Source organism: Prorops nasuta, unplaced genomic scaffold (assembly GCF_024137725.1).
Source record: "Prorops nasuta isolate Cenicafe-Biocafe unplaced genomic scaffold, Cenicafe_Pnas_1.2 PNAS00003, whole genome shotgun sequence".
In the NCBI taxonomy this organism is placed as follows: domain Eukaryota; kingdom Metazoa; phylum Arthropoda; class Insecta; order Hymenoptera; family Bethylidae; genus Prorops; species Prorops nasuta.
The window spans coordinates 1551045-1568635 of record NW_027116800.1 but is presented as its reverse complement, the minus strand read 5'-3'; the positions used below and the strand labels follow the sequence as shown (position 1 = coordinate 1568635).

Below are 17591 nucleotides of genomic sequence, written 5' to 3'. Positions count from 1 at the left end.
AAGGCACGTTCGAGCGTGCACCAAACGCTTATTTTACATTGCTCTTTTGATTTAGCCGTTAGAGTAGAATGGTCCGCACACGGACACTCCCATTTGTTTGGTGGAGCGTTCGGACAGGGTCGGTGGTCCACCGAGTGTGCGGGGTGTAGCAAGGAAGTAGAGTCTGAGATTCGAGCAACTTGACACTGAACACATGGCCCCACTTCTTCTTAAACCCGCACTCGGTCAGAAGACCCTCTCCCTATTTCTTTCTTTCTTTCTTCGATCCCTCTCCCATTCCCTCTTCTTTCATTATCCCAACTGCCAGCCTCTGTCCTCGTCGTTTAGATTTTTGTTTCAATCGTTTCTCATCAAATTCGTCGTTTATGTCAACCTCCGGTAACCTTTGACTCTCGTATGGAAACATCGGGCACTCTCTTCTTCTTTTCAACAAGAATTTTCTTGGAAAGTCAGAGACACGATTCTTTGCTCGCACATCTTTTCCAGACAATGCTTCTTCGTTGTTGATTTTTTTCAATAAGAAAGAGAAATTGTCCAATGTACAGCATGCTCGATAATAAAACGAATTAATTTATTGTACGCCGCAGCTTAGGCGCTATTTATAGCTCGCACAAAGTAGACGCGTAACATCAGCAACAATAACAACAGCACCAAACGACCGACCGCTTTAATAGGTATATCAACGTCAGCGTCGATCCCCGCAATCAGTCGTTCCTTTTAATCTCGTTTCTCTCGGTGAAGTTCAGTGGTACGCTCGTTCTGCTCGTAATCGAGTTACAGCAATTAATCACGACGGCTCGATTTCGCGCGAGCGCAAATTAATAATCCCTCTCTTTCTCCCCTCCCCCCCCCCCACTACTCCCCCCCTCCCTCCCCTCACCTCCATCCCTCTTCGCCAATCCGTCTCTCTCATCCGTCTCTTCGCTTTCATTGCTTCATTTGCGCGCTTCTTGCCAATACCGATACGCACCCGTCGCCTCTACTCTTCATACTCGTCCCTCATTCCGTCGATATAACTCGAACACTACAAATCTTATGTCTTCTCCTCGTTCTTCGTCTTCTTCCTCTTATTCCTGCCGTAATGTAGCACTGCTGGTTTCAATTAATTCCATCGTGAAGGAACGAGTGTGAGAAAGAAGAAAATAAAAATTTATATAGAAGCGAATAGATTTCAAATCAGCAGAAGGACTGTGAAAGTAATTTGTATTAGAGATTCTCTTACAAACGTGCTATTCCGGTTCTGTCCGTTTGTACACTCTTCTCGTCTTCTTACTGTCGTGTAGATTTAATTAATCTCATCATGAAGAAATAAGCATGAAAGAATAATAGGAAAATTGCCAAAAGCGAAATTATAAGATTATGTAGACAATAGCCTATTCCAAATATAGTTTTGATTGTCACGTTTTGTTTATTTTGATACTCTGTCCTTACCATTCATGTAACAGGAATTATTCCTATCACGAAGACACGAGTGTGAAATAGGAAAATAAAATTGGAAAATTCGAAAAGACTGAAAATCATTGGAGAGGGACAGTGAGAATGATTGGTGTTACAACGGCTAGGCGGGATCATGTTCGAAATGTGGTTCCCTCTCTTCTAGTTGAGTCTCTGTCCATTTGTACGCTCTTCTCATCGCCTCGTGAAAACCGACGACTTTGGACGGACTTGGGCCCTCCCTTCCGTCTCTTTTGGTTTTTTTTTTTTTTTCTTTCTCTTTGGATGTCGGCACGAGGAGGTTCCAAGAGGGGGGTTGGGGTGGGGGAGGGTAACGGATGCTTCTGGTGTTAGCGTTACGTGCGTGTCTGCAGGGTTAGCTTAGCTCTGTGTGTAAGTGTGGTCGCACCCGCTCATACATAAACAAGAGATCGACCGACATGGCTTCAAAAGAAGAGACGCTAGCTGGGACTCCATTATGTAGAGCATATCCCACGACGCTCCTATAAAGAATACTAACGATATGGCTTTCTCCTAGCTACATGTGCATTACGCTTTTCACCAACTTCATCTTAAACCTTCCGTCTTACTCCGTCATCCAAAGTTCATCGCCAGGTTGATTCCTCGATCGAGAGACACGTCTTATGTCCTTCCTTCGATGGTACCCTTGATATAATTATATATAGACTTTGTTGAAAAAACTCCACCGATTTCTACTAAATCTCTAAATATTTGTACACATTCAGGAACCGATTGTATAGCATATTGTAACTAGGCCGATAGAAATTTTTGGGATTGAGAGAAATATTTACAAACCCTTCCACCTTCCACTTCTCTCAATTGCTTCGCAGTAATACCGTACACGTAACATAGATCAACACTGGTCGACTTTCCACGAGGAACTCGCTATCTAGAAGCATTTTGTAGATGGTTTTCACTCGAGTTGGCTCTAGGCACCATATTCCATCCGCTTCGCAACGTCTTCTCCCTCCCACTCTCTCACAGGATTCTTCTGTTTTCTCGTCTCCCCTCTATTCTTCTACTTTGCCTCTGCTGCCTCCAGCTCTGTTCTGCTACTTGAGCTGGAACAGATGCTGCATCCCCAAAAAACCACGTTCCCATTGTGCCACTAATAGAAAGTCAAGCGTTGGCTCACCCACCCATTACCCCCCCCCCCCCTCCCCTAGCTTTTTCTACACTCTCCTGAACTTTCAGGATCATTTTTCGATCAGTGCCAAGCTGAAATATTACAAACCACCGAGAACTCGCAAGCTCTCTAAATCTCCAATTGAAACAGCAGGATTGATGATAAACTAAATGGAGGAATTCGAGTATGGTCGAGAGCAGAGGAACGATTACGTTCTATTGTTATCATCGTGAATTGGATCTTTTCTAAACGCGTTTAACACTGATAATTGGGTCATTACTAACTTTCTTGCCACAGTGCGATATGCCATTAAAACTTATTATAAGGAATGATAAAGCTTGCCACGCTTGTCTTAGCAGCTGAGGGGTGCTCCCGGTCGTATACTATCGAGTAAAAGTCGCGGAGGTTGATCACTGTTGGATCACTATTGTACACCGTGATAAAGATAGAGCGTAATATTAAATATAGTCATAACATCTATACATTATCTGTGAAACGAGCGTAGCTGGGATGTTCGACCTCTCCCGATAAGACCCGCGTTGCGATTGAGAGGCCGAATTAACGCGAGGCAAAGACCACGTTCCTATATGCACAATAAGCTACAATGTAGCAGCAACATTTTTATTATCGACAGAGCGAACGGAGGAGCACAACAGGAAAAACTGTCTCGACCATGCATGGAAAAACGTGCAAAAGTTCCGTCGACCGAAATAGTTGACCCAATTAATCAGTCCCCGCACCTGTCTAATGTCGCATTGTTAGCAGCGATTTGTTATGCATTGCGCAACTACTGGTCCATTGTGCCAGATGCTTACAGTGTATAGTAGACGCGCTTTCGTTTTCAAAAGATAGAATTGGAACGACGGTTATTGCGTAGTGGCTCTGTATCCACGAAAGAAAAGGTACTTGCGCAACCGTCCGTTTCACGAACTTAATGAATCAGTATCTGAATGAATGAAGATTGCATGGCCGGCGAGAGAGTACTTGGGGAGCAGGAAAGGGGGAGATTCGCTGATTCGTCGCGCTCGCAGCGGACTGTGCCTCTCCCCCACCCCCCCCCCCCCCTTATCGCCCCTCCACATTCTCACTCTTATCAAGCACAATACGCCAGATAGAGTATACACGCAAAACTGGCGAGTTATCGCCTTCCTCTTTGAACTTCCTCCGCTGCCATTTCTCGCCTTAGTTTCGAAGCATCGATGCATTGTATTATTACGGGAGGGGGGGGGGGGGGTGGTTAGAAGGCAGTAAAGAAAAAAAAAGAGCCAAGGAAACGGGGAAAGGAGTGCGTGTGCACGCGTCGTGATCCGAGCGAACGAAGCTCCGATGGCATCTGGCGGTTAAAAATATTTTTTTCCTCCGGCGCTCTGTTTTCGTTCGGCCGCTTCTAGAACGCCTAGGCTCGGTTCTGCGCTTCGCGAAGTAATTATGCCAGGCTAGGGGAGTCTGGCGACAGAAATACTTCCCTCGTGTATAAGCGACACGAGTGTTTACGTGCGCGAGATAGACGGAAGCACGAATACCTAGCGTACACTCGGCCTCTCCTCCCAGAACAATGGAAATAGAAGAGTGACAGAGAGGGAGTTGGAGACGAAACAGGCAACTTGACGTTGATGGAAAGTCCGTTACGCGGAGGCATAACCGAGAGACGAGCAGACGGCGAGAGAAAAGAATTTTAACCTCGGAAAACTCAAAGCTCACCCCCTCCCCGCGACCTCTGTCTTCGCAGATCGTCTCGTCCCAAACACGTTAGAATTTTTGTGTGTAATTAGAGAATATTTCTAAATGTGTTGCAAACCTAGAAATCTCTATTAATGTTAGTCTCTTATCGGAATTAATTTTAGTCGCTACATTGTGCTTGTGTCGACAAATAAATTCTGTGGCTCTCGTTTCTGGCTCTCTTTATGCCAATTCAGGCTTGTTTGTGTATCCGGACGATAGATAAGGAGGGAAAAGAATTTCGGGATATTATCGCGTCACACTATCCGGGTCAATCGAGTACAGAGCGATGGACCACTCTCTCCATTGCCTGGCTATACGATTCGCGAAGAATCGTTCGTTGGGTTTTGCGAATGGTCAGGGTATAATAAAATGTCCATCCAATAAGCGTACCAATTCGTTGTTGATCCGATTTTGCAGCTCGCGAGATATACCGTAATAATAATCGACTGGTTAACAATCGCTGTCAGCCTTTAACTCGATTGTAGCAAAGTTCCTGATAGCACATTTTTTGCACCAGCTTGTAATAGTACATATATAGCATACGACGCTCTATACAGATTTAGAATCTCGATTACCTCCGCTCATTAACATACCAGAACCGTAAAACAATATTATAAAATAAGCAGAAATTGACGACAAAGACGCGACGATAAGAACGAAAGAAAAAAACAAGTGTTTGTTGCGAATAATGAAACGAGCCATTTAAAAAAAAACGTCACTATCATTAAACGCGCGGAATTACCTGATTACGTACCGATTCATTTTTTACGAATAACTTGTAAGAAGAATAAGTGTGTTTTTATGCGAAACTCGCTTAATATTGGTTCACGGCATAAATTGATCTCGCGAGGAAAAAGGCAAATAAACCGATGCAGGATAAATATCGTTCGAAGCGTATATATATAGGAGAATGAATAGAAGGTAGGGGGGAGAGATGAGAGTTTTTCGGAGGGTTAGAGTTGAAATAGAAATTTAGGCAGATCTATCTAAAAACCCGATCCTTTTTCTCGACTCTAACGAGTCGGCTGTTTCTGACCTACAACCTCGATAGCCGCGATAATCAGCCACTCACTCGTTCGTATCCTACCTCTCCCACCTCCCTCCCGCATCTAGCCGCCACCGATCGATGCAAAGAATCTTACGACACGCGCACACAACAATAATTCACGTCCGATAATCGCGTTTTATTATTGCGCCTTCTCTCTCGTCGCGTTATGTAAGCTAATGCGTTAGCAAAGGCTAAAGCGATGATCGTCTCGTTGGTCGTGGTGCGATCATCGTCGCTCGATCGCTTCTCTCGCGAAATTCGCACAGAGAGAATCTTGAGGAATTTCCTTTGGACGTACGCGACTCTTCTCCACCGGACATCGGTCAATCGCGCGATTTAGATTTAGTAATTTGGAGACGGAAATGAATGGTTCGGTAGTATAGGCCGAAACTAAATTAATGCCAGCAGGTTGCACGTGGTACACACAGTCCAGAAGACTAAGAGGGAGAGGGAGAGGAAGAGAGAGAGAGAGAGAGAGAGAGAATACACACAGCCAAGGTTGCAAGAGACCTAAGGAAACTTCCCTCGTCCGACGATGGCTGGCAGTCCCAGCGAATATTGGCAATTAAGGGACTCTGCGAGGAGCAGAATCGCGGTCCATTTGGTTTTTCGCGAACAAAATCTTAGAGAATTAATTAGCGAATTATTGTATAGCTTGTGTATACTATCTAGAGAAGTTTCATTGGAGATGCATTGGAACTGAGCGAAGCATTACTTGTGTTGCAGAGTGAGGATGTCCTCAAAGAGGAAGTCACCACCAACGAAGCTATCGGAGGGCGGGGGAGGCGTGGGTGGAGTGGCGGGAAGCCAGGAGGAGGAGGAGGAGACGAGTTCACCGGTATCGACTGGTGGCGGTGGTGCTGGTGGTGGTGGTGGCGGTGGTGGTGGTGGAGGTGGTGGTGGTGGTGGTGGTGGCGGTGGTGGTGGTGGTGGTGGTGGTGGTGGTGGTTGTGGTACTGCTGCTACTGCTGTTGCCGCTGCTGCCGCTGCTGCTGCTATTGCCGGTAGCGAAGCGATTTCCGTGGCAAGCGCGGCGCGAGCTACCGGTGACGTCACGTGCGAAGAGAGCACCATCGCCGCCACGCAGCTCGACATCGAGGAGTGCTATCCGCTCCAGAGGCCGCCGCTAGACTGCGGTTCCTCTGGCTGCTCGTCCCCGGCCACGACCAGCGAGCCCGACATCAGGGACTCACCAGCCCCATCGCCAAATTCCCTCAGGACGAACAAACGCCAGCGCCTCCTCTTTCTCTCCAATCAAGAGAATCATCATCCTCCTCATCACCACCATCAACAGCAACAGCATCTTCAACAACAATCCTCCCCTCCGCGCCACCATCACCATCATCACCATTACAACGCCTCGAACCCCTCCACCAATTACCACTCGCACCATCATCACCATCATCATCACAATCATCACAATAACCAGTCGAATTCTGCCAGTATCATCGAACCTGCCAGCTCATCCGAGTGCGGCTCGCCGCCCACTCTGCTCTCCGTAGATTCCTATTACGCTCATCATCCGCACAACAATAACAACACCGTTACGCAAAACAACAATAACAGCAGTAATCACAATAACAATAACAACGGAGGAAACCCCACCGCGGCGGGTAGCAAGAGATCGATGGACGACGTGCTCAAGAGGCTCACTTGTAAAATGAACAGTGAGTCCTTGCAAGACGACACGACTAATCACAGAAGGAACACTCCCTCAAGGTCATCCACGCCGACCGGACACAATACGCATAGGTTAGTTTCAAGTTTTTTTCATTGCATTATAGCTGCGCGCGCAAACACACGGAGGTTTCTAAACAACAACTCGGCATTTCCGTTGAAAAGCTATAAGCGTTATTTCTGCGCTACGTACTATTATTGGCCAGGTGCACCGGATCGTATATAGCGATGAGGTTGCAAGGATGCCAAAGCCCCGAAGCTTTGCGGATTACCAATATCGATTCTCTCGCGCTAACGAGTCACGAGATTCGTTTAACCATTATGTGTGTATGTAGAAGGAAGCGTTCAACACGCAAATTGTCGCTACGAGATGATAGACGTGTCGTGACTGCAACTGACCAGCATCGCACCGATCAACTATTTACCATCCTAGACCACCGCGCAAAATACTGCATTATTACTCGGTTTAAGCCTCGTCCTTGTCGAGCCCCGAAAATCCTTCGAGAAACGACGATAATCATCTCCAGGCGATATTCGAGCATTATCCCACTTAGGATGTTCCATTTGTGAAGGTTTTGCAACTTCCTACGTAAATACATCGCAATTACATTTTAAATCAATTTGTATACTTTGTTTTATCTCAAGGTGCCTTTTCTCATACAAATAGCGTAATTCCAGCACGAATTTTCTCCAAATTTGCTACTATTACAAACTACACTAAATTATCGAATTAAATAGACACTATTTGTAAAGTATTTTTTTTTTTTTTTTTTTTGAGACATATGGAAAATTGTACAAAGCAACTGTTTAAATGTTTGTATTAAAATAAAATTTGCAGTGTACTTTATAAACGAGGAATGTAGAGTTTGAAATTTGTAAATTTTATTAGAAACGACTAAGGAAGAGCAAAGTTGGATACTTGGGTACTAGGGTACTTGAATTTAGGTTGGGTAGGTGTGATGGGTCACTTCCGGTTGATTTCGGCACGGCCCAACATCGCCAGGAAATACCTTCTCGCTCGAAGGAAATGAGACGAGCAACTGATGTTGGCATCAGTGGCATAAAATCAACCGACATCCCTCTCTCTCTCTCTCTCTCTCTCTCTCTCTCTCTCTCTCTCTCTCTCTCTCTTTCTCTCATTTTAACGTATACGTGTGCCACGCTTACACGTACGAGCGAGTATTAAGATAAGCGCTTAATTTCTAAACGAAGAAATGACCGACGCTCTTTGCGTAAGACGATTGCAATTTTTTCTTCCTATCTCACATTTGTATGTATGTCATGTATAATTACACAATAATCGTAATACTCTCTATTACGAACGTAGCATTGTATCAGTGATTCGTGTTACATTGACACGAATGCTACAGACGCTATAGTAATTTATATTTAATGCGCGCCTAAAACTAAAATGCCATCGGAAAAACCCGATAAACTTTTAATGCGCTCACGGAATTATTCAGGCTGGGTAAAAGGCTGCAGAAACGATTTCTAAAAACATTTTATTAAGCGATCTGCTCGAGCATATTATTATTCCAATCTAGCGTGTTATTGTAGCTTCTTGCTAATTGTTTAATCGGTAATGCATAAAGCTTGCATTCGTGTCGCGTATTTAGCGACACGTCGATCGATTATTGAGGAAAATTGAAGCGCGAATAGATCGTACTATTCGTACGAATAAAAGGCAAATAGAAATAGTGAAAGATAATAATACAACCAGTGGAATAATTCATTGGATACATCCACAAGGAGATTAATTCTTTCTGCAAGGTTTATTGAAAAGCAACTCGTGCTCTCGTACGGTTAAATAGATTTTTTTTCTATCGCTCGGTTTCTTCTCGCAGTGCCGTGAAATCCGAAACACTCGACGAAGAAGAAGAAGGCTGATCGGCCAGAGCGAGCCTGGTGCTGCTGTTGCTCTCAAAAGCTCTCATTGTAGTGCGTACACTCGAAGAATGTTGCAGGCCCGCGTCACAAACGAAAACTCTGCGATACGAAACGAAACTAAACGAAAGAAGCAGCAGGCGCTTCTCGCTGGTATAGAGGGGAGAAAATATCCGCTGAAAAACAAAGGATTCATTGATGGTCCACTAATCTCCGAGACAAGAGAAGAAAAGGGGTATAGATAAAAATTTCGATTATGTCGACCAATTCAAACTCGAGATACGGTAATATCGCTATCTAAAGTAGAACAATCCTTCAAAGTTTATCCCTGAAAAAACTTCAAGTTTCGAGAAATAACAATGGAACACAGTGGATTTTTTTTTTCTTTCTTCTCGTAGTTTCCTCGCAACTCGCGTAAAGAGACAGAGATAATATATAGCAGAATAAAAGAAGCAAGAAAATCCTGGCAAAAAGCAAAACTGGCTCTTATTGTTCGTGCAGAAGATTGTTGGTAGTTTGCATCCGACACGTGGTGCGTTCTCTCTTGTAATAGACGTCGTAGGTAATTAGGTCCGTCAATGAATTGATTCTTTGTAGCGAGATGATGAAGGCGACGGGTTTTTTTCGTCCGGAGCGGCGCGGCTGGCTGAATCGCGCACACAATGTACAAAGTCGAGCCCGGGGGGTATAGTGGGGAGGGGGGGGGGGGGGGAGACGGGATGGAACGAGACAGAGTATGGACTGTCCACGCGCGCTTCTAAATGATCGCGACGGCTTACGTCATGAGCCACGATTGTGAGATCGTCGCCGTAAAATCCATTATAGCCTTTCATACCAGCCGATAAGCTATTGAGATTTTTATATATTATTATTAGTTGTACGTGCGTGCACGTTGCGGGGTACTCTGCGGTATAGACGCCTTGGCTATATATAGATGTACGAGTCGAGAGAACATTTCCAAATAATAATAATAATTGTAAAAGCGAAGCGAATCTAACGCTGAAAATTTGCGACAAATCAGCAGCGCGATTGTTTGGCGCAGAAGAGAGAGAGAGAGAGATAGAGAGAGAGACGCAACGTGTCGATTGATAATTTTCAATGTGTGGATAATGCGTGTGAACTTGGCAGCGCTCTGAACAACAGAAATAGCGAGAAAACTGTGCGATCCGAAATCCAACGCCGACTCTGATGCCTCTGCCATTGAAATCTAATTACTGCTCGAGATATAGAGGCACGAGTGCCTCGTTGGTCAATGAGGAAGTCTTGCCACGTATATGTTGTTCTTTAGAAATATGCTCACGGTGCAGAAAGAGAGAGAGAGATTATCAACATGTGTGACGTCTCACTTAAATAATCAGCTAACGCAAATTCAGTTATCAAACTGTGCTGAAGTAAAAAAAGCATGCAGCACATTGGCATTTGCATCGGATCGCCGAACATTACATTGAAACACGCGTCTTTCACTTTCATAAATCACCCTGGACACATACGATATGCCTATACGCATTTCACTATATAGTTCCTATTCAATAGCCAACAATTTCCATTCCATTCAATATTTTTCCACGTTATACGACGTCATTACAATCAATTCAGCTTCGAATTCCTTATCGAACAATTACCAACGGCTATACGGTATAATTATTATCCTACTGACGGTAACAGCATTGAACTTTGACAAAAGTTGTTTTCCTCTTTATTCGAAAACAATTCACAACGGTATAGAGAGAAGGAATATAAAGTTTCGCGCGAGAGAGATGCTTCGTAAATCACGCGGCTTCGCTTTTTTCGTGCACCGCGGATATAAATAAACATTGACTCGAAAAGCATCGTTTGCGTCTCTTCGCGCGAACGCGTGATCCACGCGATTTTCCTTGCATTTTTATTCGGCGCGAAAGCGTAATTGTTCGGTTTTTTTAATAATGAACGAACGAGTGGAATAATAATAAAGGGCGAAGAAGCAGCGTCGAAACTGGGCATCGAATCGATGCAATTGGCCCAGATCTGCAAAATCTCTATCCGCGAGTGGAAGGGAGAGAGTGGAGGTAGGTTCGCGCGTACGTAGGAGAGACTCGCTGGCGGCAAGACCAGCACGATGGCTTCCGCGCGGAGCACAATAGGCCTCTGTATCACTTATTCGTGGTCCATTTTCTCAGACATAAAAGAACCGTCCGTTGCGTGGGAGGAAGGGCTCCATCACGGGCGCAAACACTCAGTTCACCGTGATTATGCGCGGCTACGACCCTATCTATTATTCAAGCGATCCCCGAGCCTAGCCTCGGCGCGACCTGCATCCACTTTGCCGTATCCTCCCGGCTGACGCATCTCTTCATTCTCTTCGGCGCAACTCGCCCCAACCCTTCCTCCAGCAATTTACTCGAAATTATCCTTCGCCCGCGTTATTTTTTCTATAAACATATATATATATATATATATAGAAGGTATTCTTACAAAGAACCTATGACCTTTCAGCGGAAGCGGCGGCAACGTGGCGAATAACGTGGCAGGATCACCGACGGGTGCCGGAAGGACGATAGGAAGCAGCGAAGGACAAACTCAGCAGGACGGTGCAGCAGCCCTCCACAGGGTTCTCTGCGCCGAGAGTTTCGTCGAGAAGGAACGCAGGCTATCCGAGATGATTCTGCAATTGCAACTGCTCAGGGAACAATTGCTGCAACAGCAGGACCAATCCAAGGTAACGAATTTGTCATTATCAGTGCAAATTAATTTCCCGTAACACACTCGTTCTATTTATCTCCTATATACCTCAGGTATTCTTCGGGTAGTTCCAAATTGGTACTTTGAACTAGCGTACTAGGTTAATTCACTCGCAGGCCAGATACATGGTGTATTTCTATTAACGAGCTCTTCGAGGAGCGTCGGATTGACAAAGTGTCAGATCAATTTGCAGAAATACATTATACATATTCGGCTTATATCCCGACCATTCTCTTAAACGTTGCTGTTCTCGTCGACCGCTATTATTAACCCATACACGTGCATACTCTCGCATGTACGAGTGTTTTTAACCAGACACGAACAGTGCTAAGTATAAGGGACAGTGCATTTAATTCCGTTAACTCGAACGAAGCTGCCCTGTCGAGTAATATTAATCGACGTATAAACTGGAAAAAAAATGCAACGTTCCCGGGACGTCTATCCGAGAAAAAATGAGATTTCGTTGGTAATATATGGATGGTACACTGCATATTTATCAGTCGGCTAAATTGATCGAGCATGGTTGATTTGACACATTTTTCGCTCTTAACACACATGGAGCGAGTATATCGAAGAGGAGTGTAGAGGAGTGGGGGTTCTGATTACGCGTCCCTTTAATTGTCAATTGATTGGCTATACAGCACTATGGCAACGATCGAATATCGGGAAAATGAATGAGCTGCTATTAATAAGGGAGTCAAAGACACGGGATGTGATAAATCTCGCAATGACAGGAAATCTGGCCCGATTTGGACCTTAACCGCATATATTCCTATTAAATTTTCAAATTGGAATTACACCGATGGAAGAGGGAGAGTTTTAGAAACAGCGCCGGGGAGCATCGGTAAGGAGTCTAGCTCTTTATATGGTTCAGTCGACCCTAAAAAAAAGGTCGGGTCATCGCGTGGTTGGGATAAGAACGCGAGGAAGCTGAGCTGCGCTCTTTCGTCCGTACATGTGTGTGTGTGTGTGTGTGTGCTATAGGTAGGCAGATTTGGCAGGAGAAAAAAGTGGGGGCGCGTGCAGATAATACGACGCGCGTATTGCCGTTATTACATCGGTCATTTACGTGCTGCGCCGTGGTGGAAATGATGCTCCTTCTTTACCGATGTATATCCCGCTAAATTTGCCCCTCGGTGAAATTCTGCGAATGCATTTAAGTAAACACGACCGGTCGTGCTGGTACGGGGTATAGACTCGCAATTGCCATAGCTGCGATGAACATTAACGATCGTGCTGGCTAGGATGGAGGTGCGTTTCGTCGGATCTCTATACATGTACACTGCTGGTACCGCACACGCACACACACACACACAATACCCATACAGCGCTACTACCGTACGACCTTTGAGAGAGCAGAGGCGCGGTTATTATAACGCTCTTATGCGGCAACGGATTATAAATTATAGCGCTAAATAGCAGCTAGGCTTACACGATATGCCGAGGGGCAGAAGGGCCACCGCGCGAAATCCAAATCAACTTTTGTTGTAATTATAGTACATTTATAATACGAGGCACCTCTCAGAAGCGAATTAATACCGCGCCTGGCAATTCGCCTGTCCCACGTAACTGGATTATTCTTAGATATTAGTGCTATCGCTCGCGAGCCATGTCATTATTCTCTTAATACCTGTCTTATTAATTCCTCGCTGTAACGATCCCTCGTTCATCGACGATTATCCCAGTCTATATCTTGATTTTCATTGGCGATAAATAATCGATTCCTCTATTCTCGGTAAAATTCTGTCTCGCGGTAGTCATTGATCAGTTGGGATCTCTCGAAATATCTTTGGTATATAATTCTGCTCTAGATTTGATGAATTTTATAGAGGAGGAGAGGAACGATGAAGAATTGTAGTATTATTGGATCGCGGCTGGTGGAAGAGGAGGAATGGTAAGAAAGGAAAAGAGGACGTAGGAGGAAGGCGGTAGTCTGATGGTTCTCCTCCTCTCGGGTCGCTGAGGGCGTATAGTAATGTTCGAGTTGGCAGATTCAGGGTCGAGTGGGGGCCTCCTGGATCTTTTCCCTCTCCTTTCTCTCTCTCTCTCTTCTTCCACCTGTTATACGTTATAGGATGCCATGTACCGCCTCTGCACGGCACAGGTGTGCAGCACCAACACGGATACTGTTGAATCAGACAAGGGAGAGAGAGAGAGAGAGAGAGAGAACGAAGGAGAGCTCCTGGCAAGCAACAGCCAGAGTCACGCACGCGTATAAGAGTGAGATTCTTTTCGGAACTGTTCGGGTCGAGGCATTGCAGTAGATTTGCGTGGGCGATTCGACTCGACTGCTTTGCCTCGAGCAAGAATCCACCTCTCTCCTTCCTTCCTTCCTCCTTTGCCCTCCTTTGCCTTTCCTGCTATAATCTACCTGCTCTCGCGGCGGCACCTGTGCAACAGCAGCGCCAGAAGCACCAACGGCAGCACCGAATTGTCACGCCCAGTCGAGATCCTTCAACTTCGCTCTCTACATATACTCTATACATATATATATATATATATATATATATGTAGAGAGAGAGAGAGCATAAGCTTACACACCCTTTTTCGAGACAGTAGTACTCATCCGTCTTTAAACCGACGGATTCGTACGCAACAAACGATCGATTTGAAATTATTTTTTTACGTGTTCCTACATACATATAGAATTGTGGGCGCCGGTGGATAAACAGAGGGAATGCCGTGGTTATTACGCGCGAGTATAGTCGGAAAGGTGAATCCCGCGGGCGGTCGGTCTAGTTGGGAGTTTGGGGAGAAAGGTGGTGGTGGTCGGTTGGCTGTTAGACGAGGGGGCGTATAGGCAGACGCGTTTGTCCATTTGCGTATCGGTTCGACCGCTTCGTGGGAATTAGCGGTGTATTGTGGGTTGCAGCGGGGCGGCGGTGGGCGGGCTGTGTGCAGCAGTGCGCGAGGAGCGCCCACGGGCCGCCGCCACGTCGTTCCGCGGGACCCGGGGATTCGTGCCTAGAAAAGGACGCACGATACGGTAAAACGAGAGACGCTCGTAGAGAGGAGAGAGCGACAAGAGAATGAGATACGCGTCAATAGAGGGATGGTTAGGGAGTGGGCAGAAACAGAAACAGAAACACACAGGCTGGCTCGACCTCGCCTCTCTGCCATACACCCCCTCCCACCCCCGCACTCCCATCTCTCTGTGTACAACTCTGTATTTGTCAATATGCGAGCGATATGATCACCAAGTATAATCACCAACGGACCCGACGAGCGTCGGTCTCTCTGTCAATAGAATGCTACTTTGTGAATCTCGCTTATACTATATTGTATCAAACGTATCCGAGCGTCCACCGTCCACTCCACCCCCACGCTCCTATATATATATCAATGTATACACCACTCGCCATCCCTTCCCATCCCACTGCACCTGCAACGACCCACGAGAACGAGATTCGCTAAATCCGTATCGATCCATCCAAGCAACTATGCATGTGTGTGTGTGCTTTATGTTTCGTACGCTACAACGTTCGCCACCCACCCCTCTCTTTATAGTCGCAGCCTCGCTAAGCGAGACAAAAGCTAGCTCGTATATAGTCACCCGCGACAACTTTTCCCCAGACGAATCACGCTTTCTTCTCTTCATCATCCTCGTTTGCTACAACTTTCCCATCGAATTTTCCTTCCGCCGCAATATTATCTCCCGAGCCACGCTCGCGAAAGCTCTGCCACACTGCGTTGTGCTTTCAGACTTTAAATACAATATATGGAAGCAGCAGTGGGTGGAAGGGGGTCGTTTATTAAACTAGGATGTCGTTTCTCTCTTTGAATTTGCTCAAAATGCGAGGAAACGGGGTTCGATAATTCGTTGAACAACTCCTCTCTTGGTGGTTGCTGGAAAATGTAGCTTTTCGAGCTTCTCGATCAAAGAATTATCGCGACAGCTTAGCGGCGTTGCTCGTTTGATCGCGGAGCAACGACGCGTGTAACTCATCCCCTTCCACAACCCCCCCCCCTCTCCCTGTTTATCCAGAGTTTGTACACCAGACAGTACAGAGTCGCTTCGTCGTTAACGCATTCTACATCCCCAAACGCGCTACTTCCTTAGTTATCCTTCCCCCACTCCTCTCTACCTTCTGCCCTTCGCTCAAAAACATGTAACGTTGCACAAGCTCTACACTTTCTTCACTGCACTTCCCTTCTCCCTTGCGTTTTACCCTCTACTTATTCTCGCAAGCGCGTATTTTCTTCGCTATGCCTCCCCTTTCCCTTATTATTTTGTAACCTTGCAATATTTAATTTTTTAAACGCGCTACTTTTTTCACTATCCTTCCCTTCTCCCACACCTGTTCATCTTCATCACTTACAAATTTTTACTTTGCAAACTCCATCGTTTTTCACTATGTGCCTCGTTTCCTTTATTTTGTGTCCTTTACTTACCAACCTACACTTGCACAAAGGATATTCCTATCGCTATATTTTTCTAGCTTCTCCTTTGAATTTTGCCCTTTGCTTATAAGCTTATATTTTCACAAATACGCTATTTTCTCCACTTACCTTCCATATTTCTTGACCTTTTACCCTTTATTCATAAATATAAGCTTTATCTTTACGAACATATCTTTTTCTTTAATAACCGTTCTTATTACTCTTTTGTTCATTATCCTCCATTGAAAAACTTATATCTCTGCAAACACTTTCTCATTTTTCACTATTTCCTCTCTTGCTTACTTTTTGTCCTTGTCCCACACAAATCCGGCAAAGTAAACTCTGCAAGCCCTTCTTCCATCTTTCACAGTTAGTCAGTCGACTGCCAAGCTCCTGCTGTTCCCGTCTTTCGCGATTCCTGCTAATGCATGTAATTGCAACTAACCTCATTAAGTTTCCTTGGCGGATGTTACCCCCTCAAAGTGCGCCTTCGAGCTTTCATACGACCTCTTCCTTTTTTCATTCGCATTCTCGTATTTCACTAGTATCTCTTTGCTTCATTATTCCTGTCATAAACAACTTTTTACTAATCTGTTTACAGCTGCTATTACTATATATACACTACTTTCTATCTAAATTTGTATACAACATTTCTGCAATGGAAGTAAAGAGTCAATGGCGTTCAATTACTCGCGTGACTCGCTCAGAAAAACATGAATTCTCTTGAAAAAAAAAAAAAACAAAAAAATGGGAAATATTTGCGTTTTAGATGATTGGACCTCTGATCCCGCGGACCGCTGCAAAAATGCATCGTCATATTTGGATGTAATCAAATTATCGATTGAAAACGATTCTCACGCATATGACAAGCATCTCTCTATCGCTTCGTCAAGACTGAAGCACTCGCAACAATTGCATAGTGCGTGTATACCTCTGCATTCGACGAAAGTAATCACACCGTTAAGATTCCATTGTACGATTTCTAAATGATCTTAAAGTCCCAAGTGACAATTATAGGATTGAAGGAGAGGTCTTTGCATTCGCTCGATTCTCTTGGTGTACATTCCTAGCTATACGCACAATAAACCTCGCTTCGTACACGTCATTTATTTACCTCTTTATTTTATTATGCAAATATTAACGGGGGAAACCCGATTGGTATACTTATTCGCAAACAAAAGACTTACTGCAAAAGGGAAATATATAAAGGTACAATTCTTAATAAAATTAAAATTTGTCTCATTTCTTTCAATCAATTAAATATTGTAAAATATTAAAAACAATTATATTTAAAAAATTTTCGAATTGTTTGTAATTAATTTATGTTACAAATATGTAAAAGATGTTAAAGCAATTTTTAGCTACAAAATTATAAATCCTCTCGATTGTACAAAAATTGGCTGCAAACAGGTGTGCACGCGTATGAACGTGTTATGACCAATACACACAAGAATATCGATAGTTTTCACTGAGTGCGTTCAGAAAATTGCAAAAATTTGAAAGAGCTCGTCGATTCGTATACACTTCAGAACACTTGGGAATTATTTGCATTGTACATATATAATACTAAGTGACTAGATC

General features: G+C 44.7%; 1 protein-coding gene across 1 annotated transcript in view; it reads left to right on the top strand.

Annotated features, from left to right (window-relative positions):
* Window positions 1-17591, top strand: part of Sox102F (transcription factor Sox102F) — a 39306-nt gene that overhangs the window by 4515 nt on the left and 17200 nt on the right. Inside the window, exons 2-4 of the mRNA XM_066747037.1 lie at window positions 6078-6208; window positions 6416-7103; window positions 11385-11607. Coding sequence (XP_066603134.1) covers window positions 6078-6208; window positions 6416-7103; window positions 11385-11607 — 1042 coding nt within the window. The remainder of the gene's footprint in view (window positions 1-6077; window positions 6209-6415; window positions 7104-11384; window positions 11608-17591) is intronic.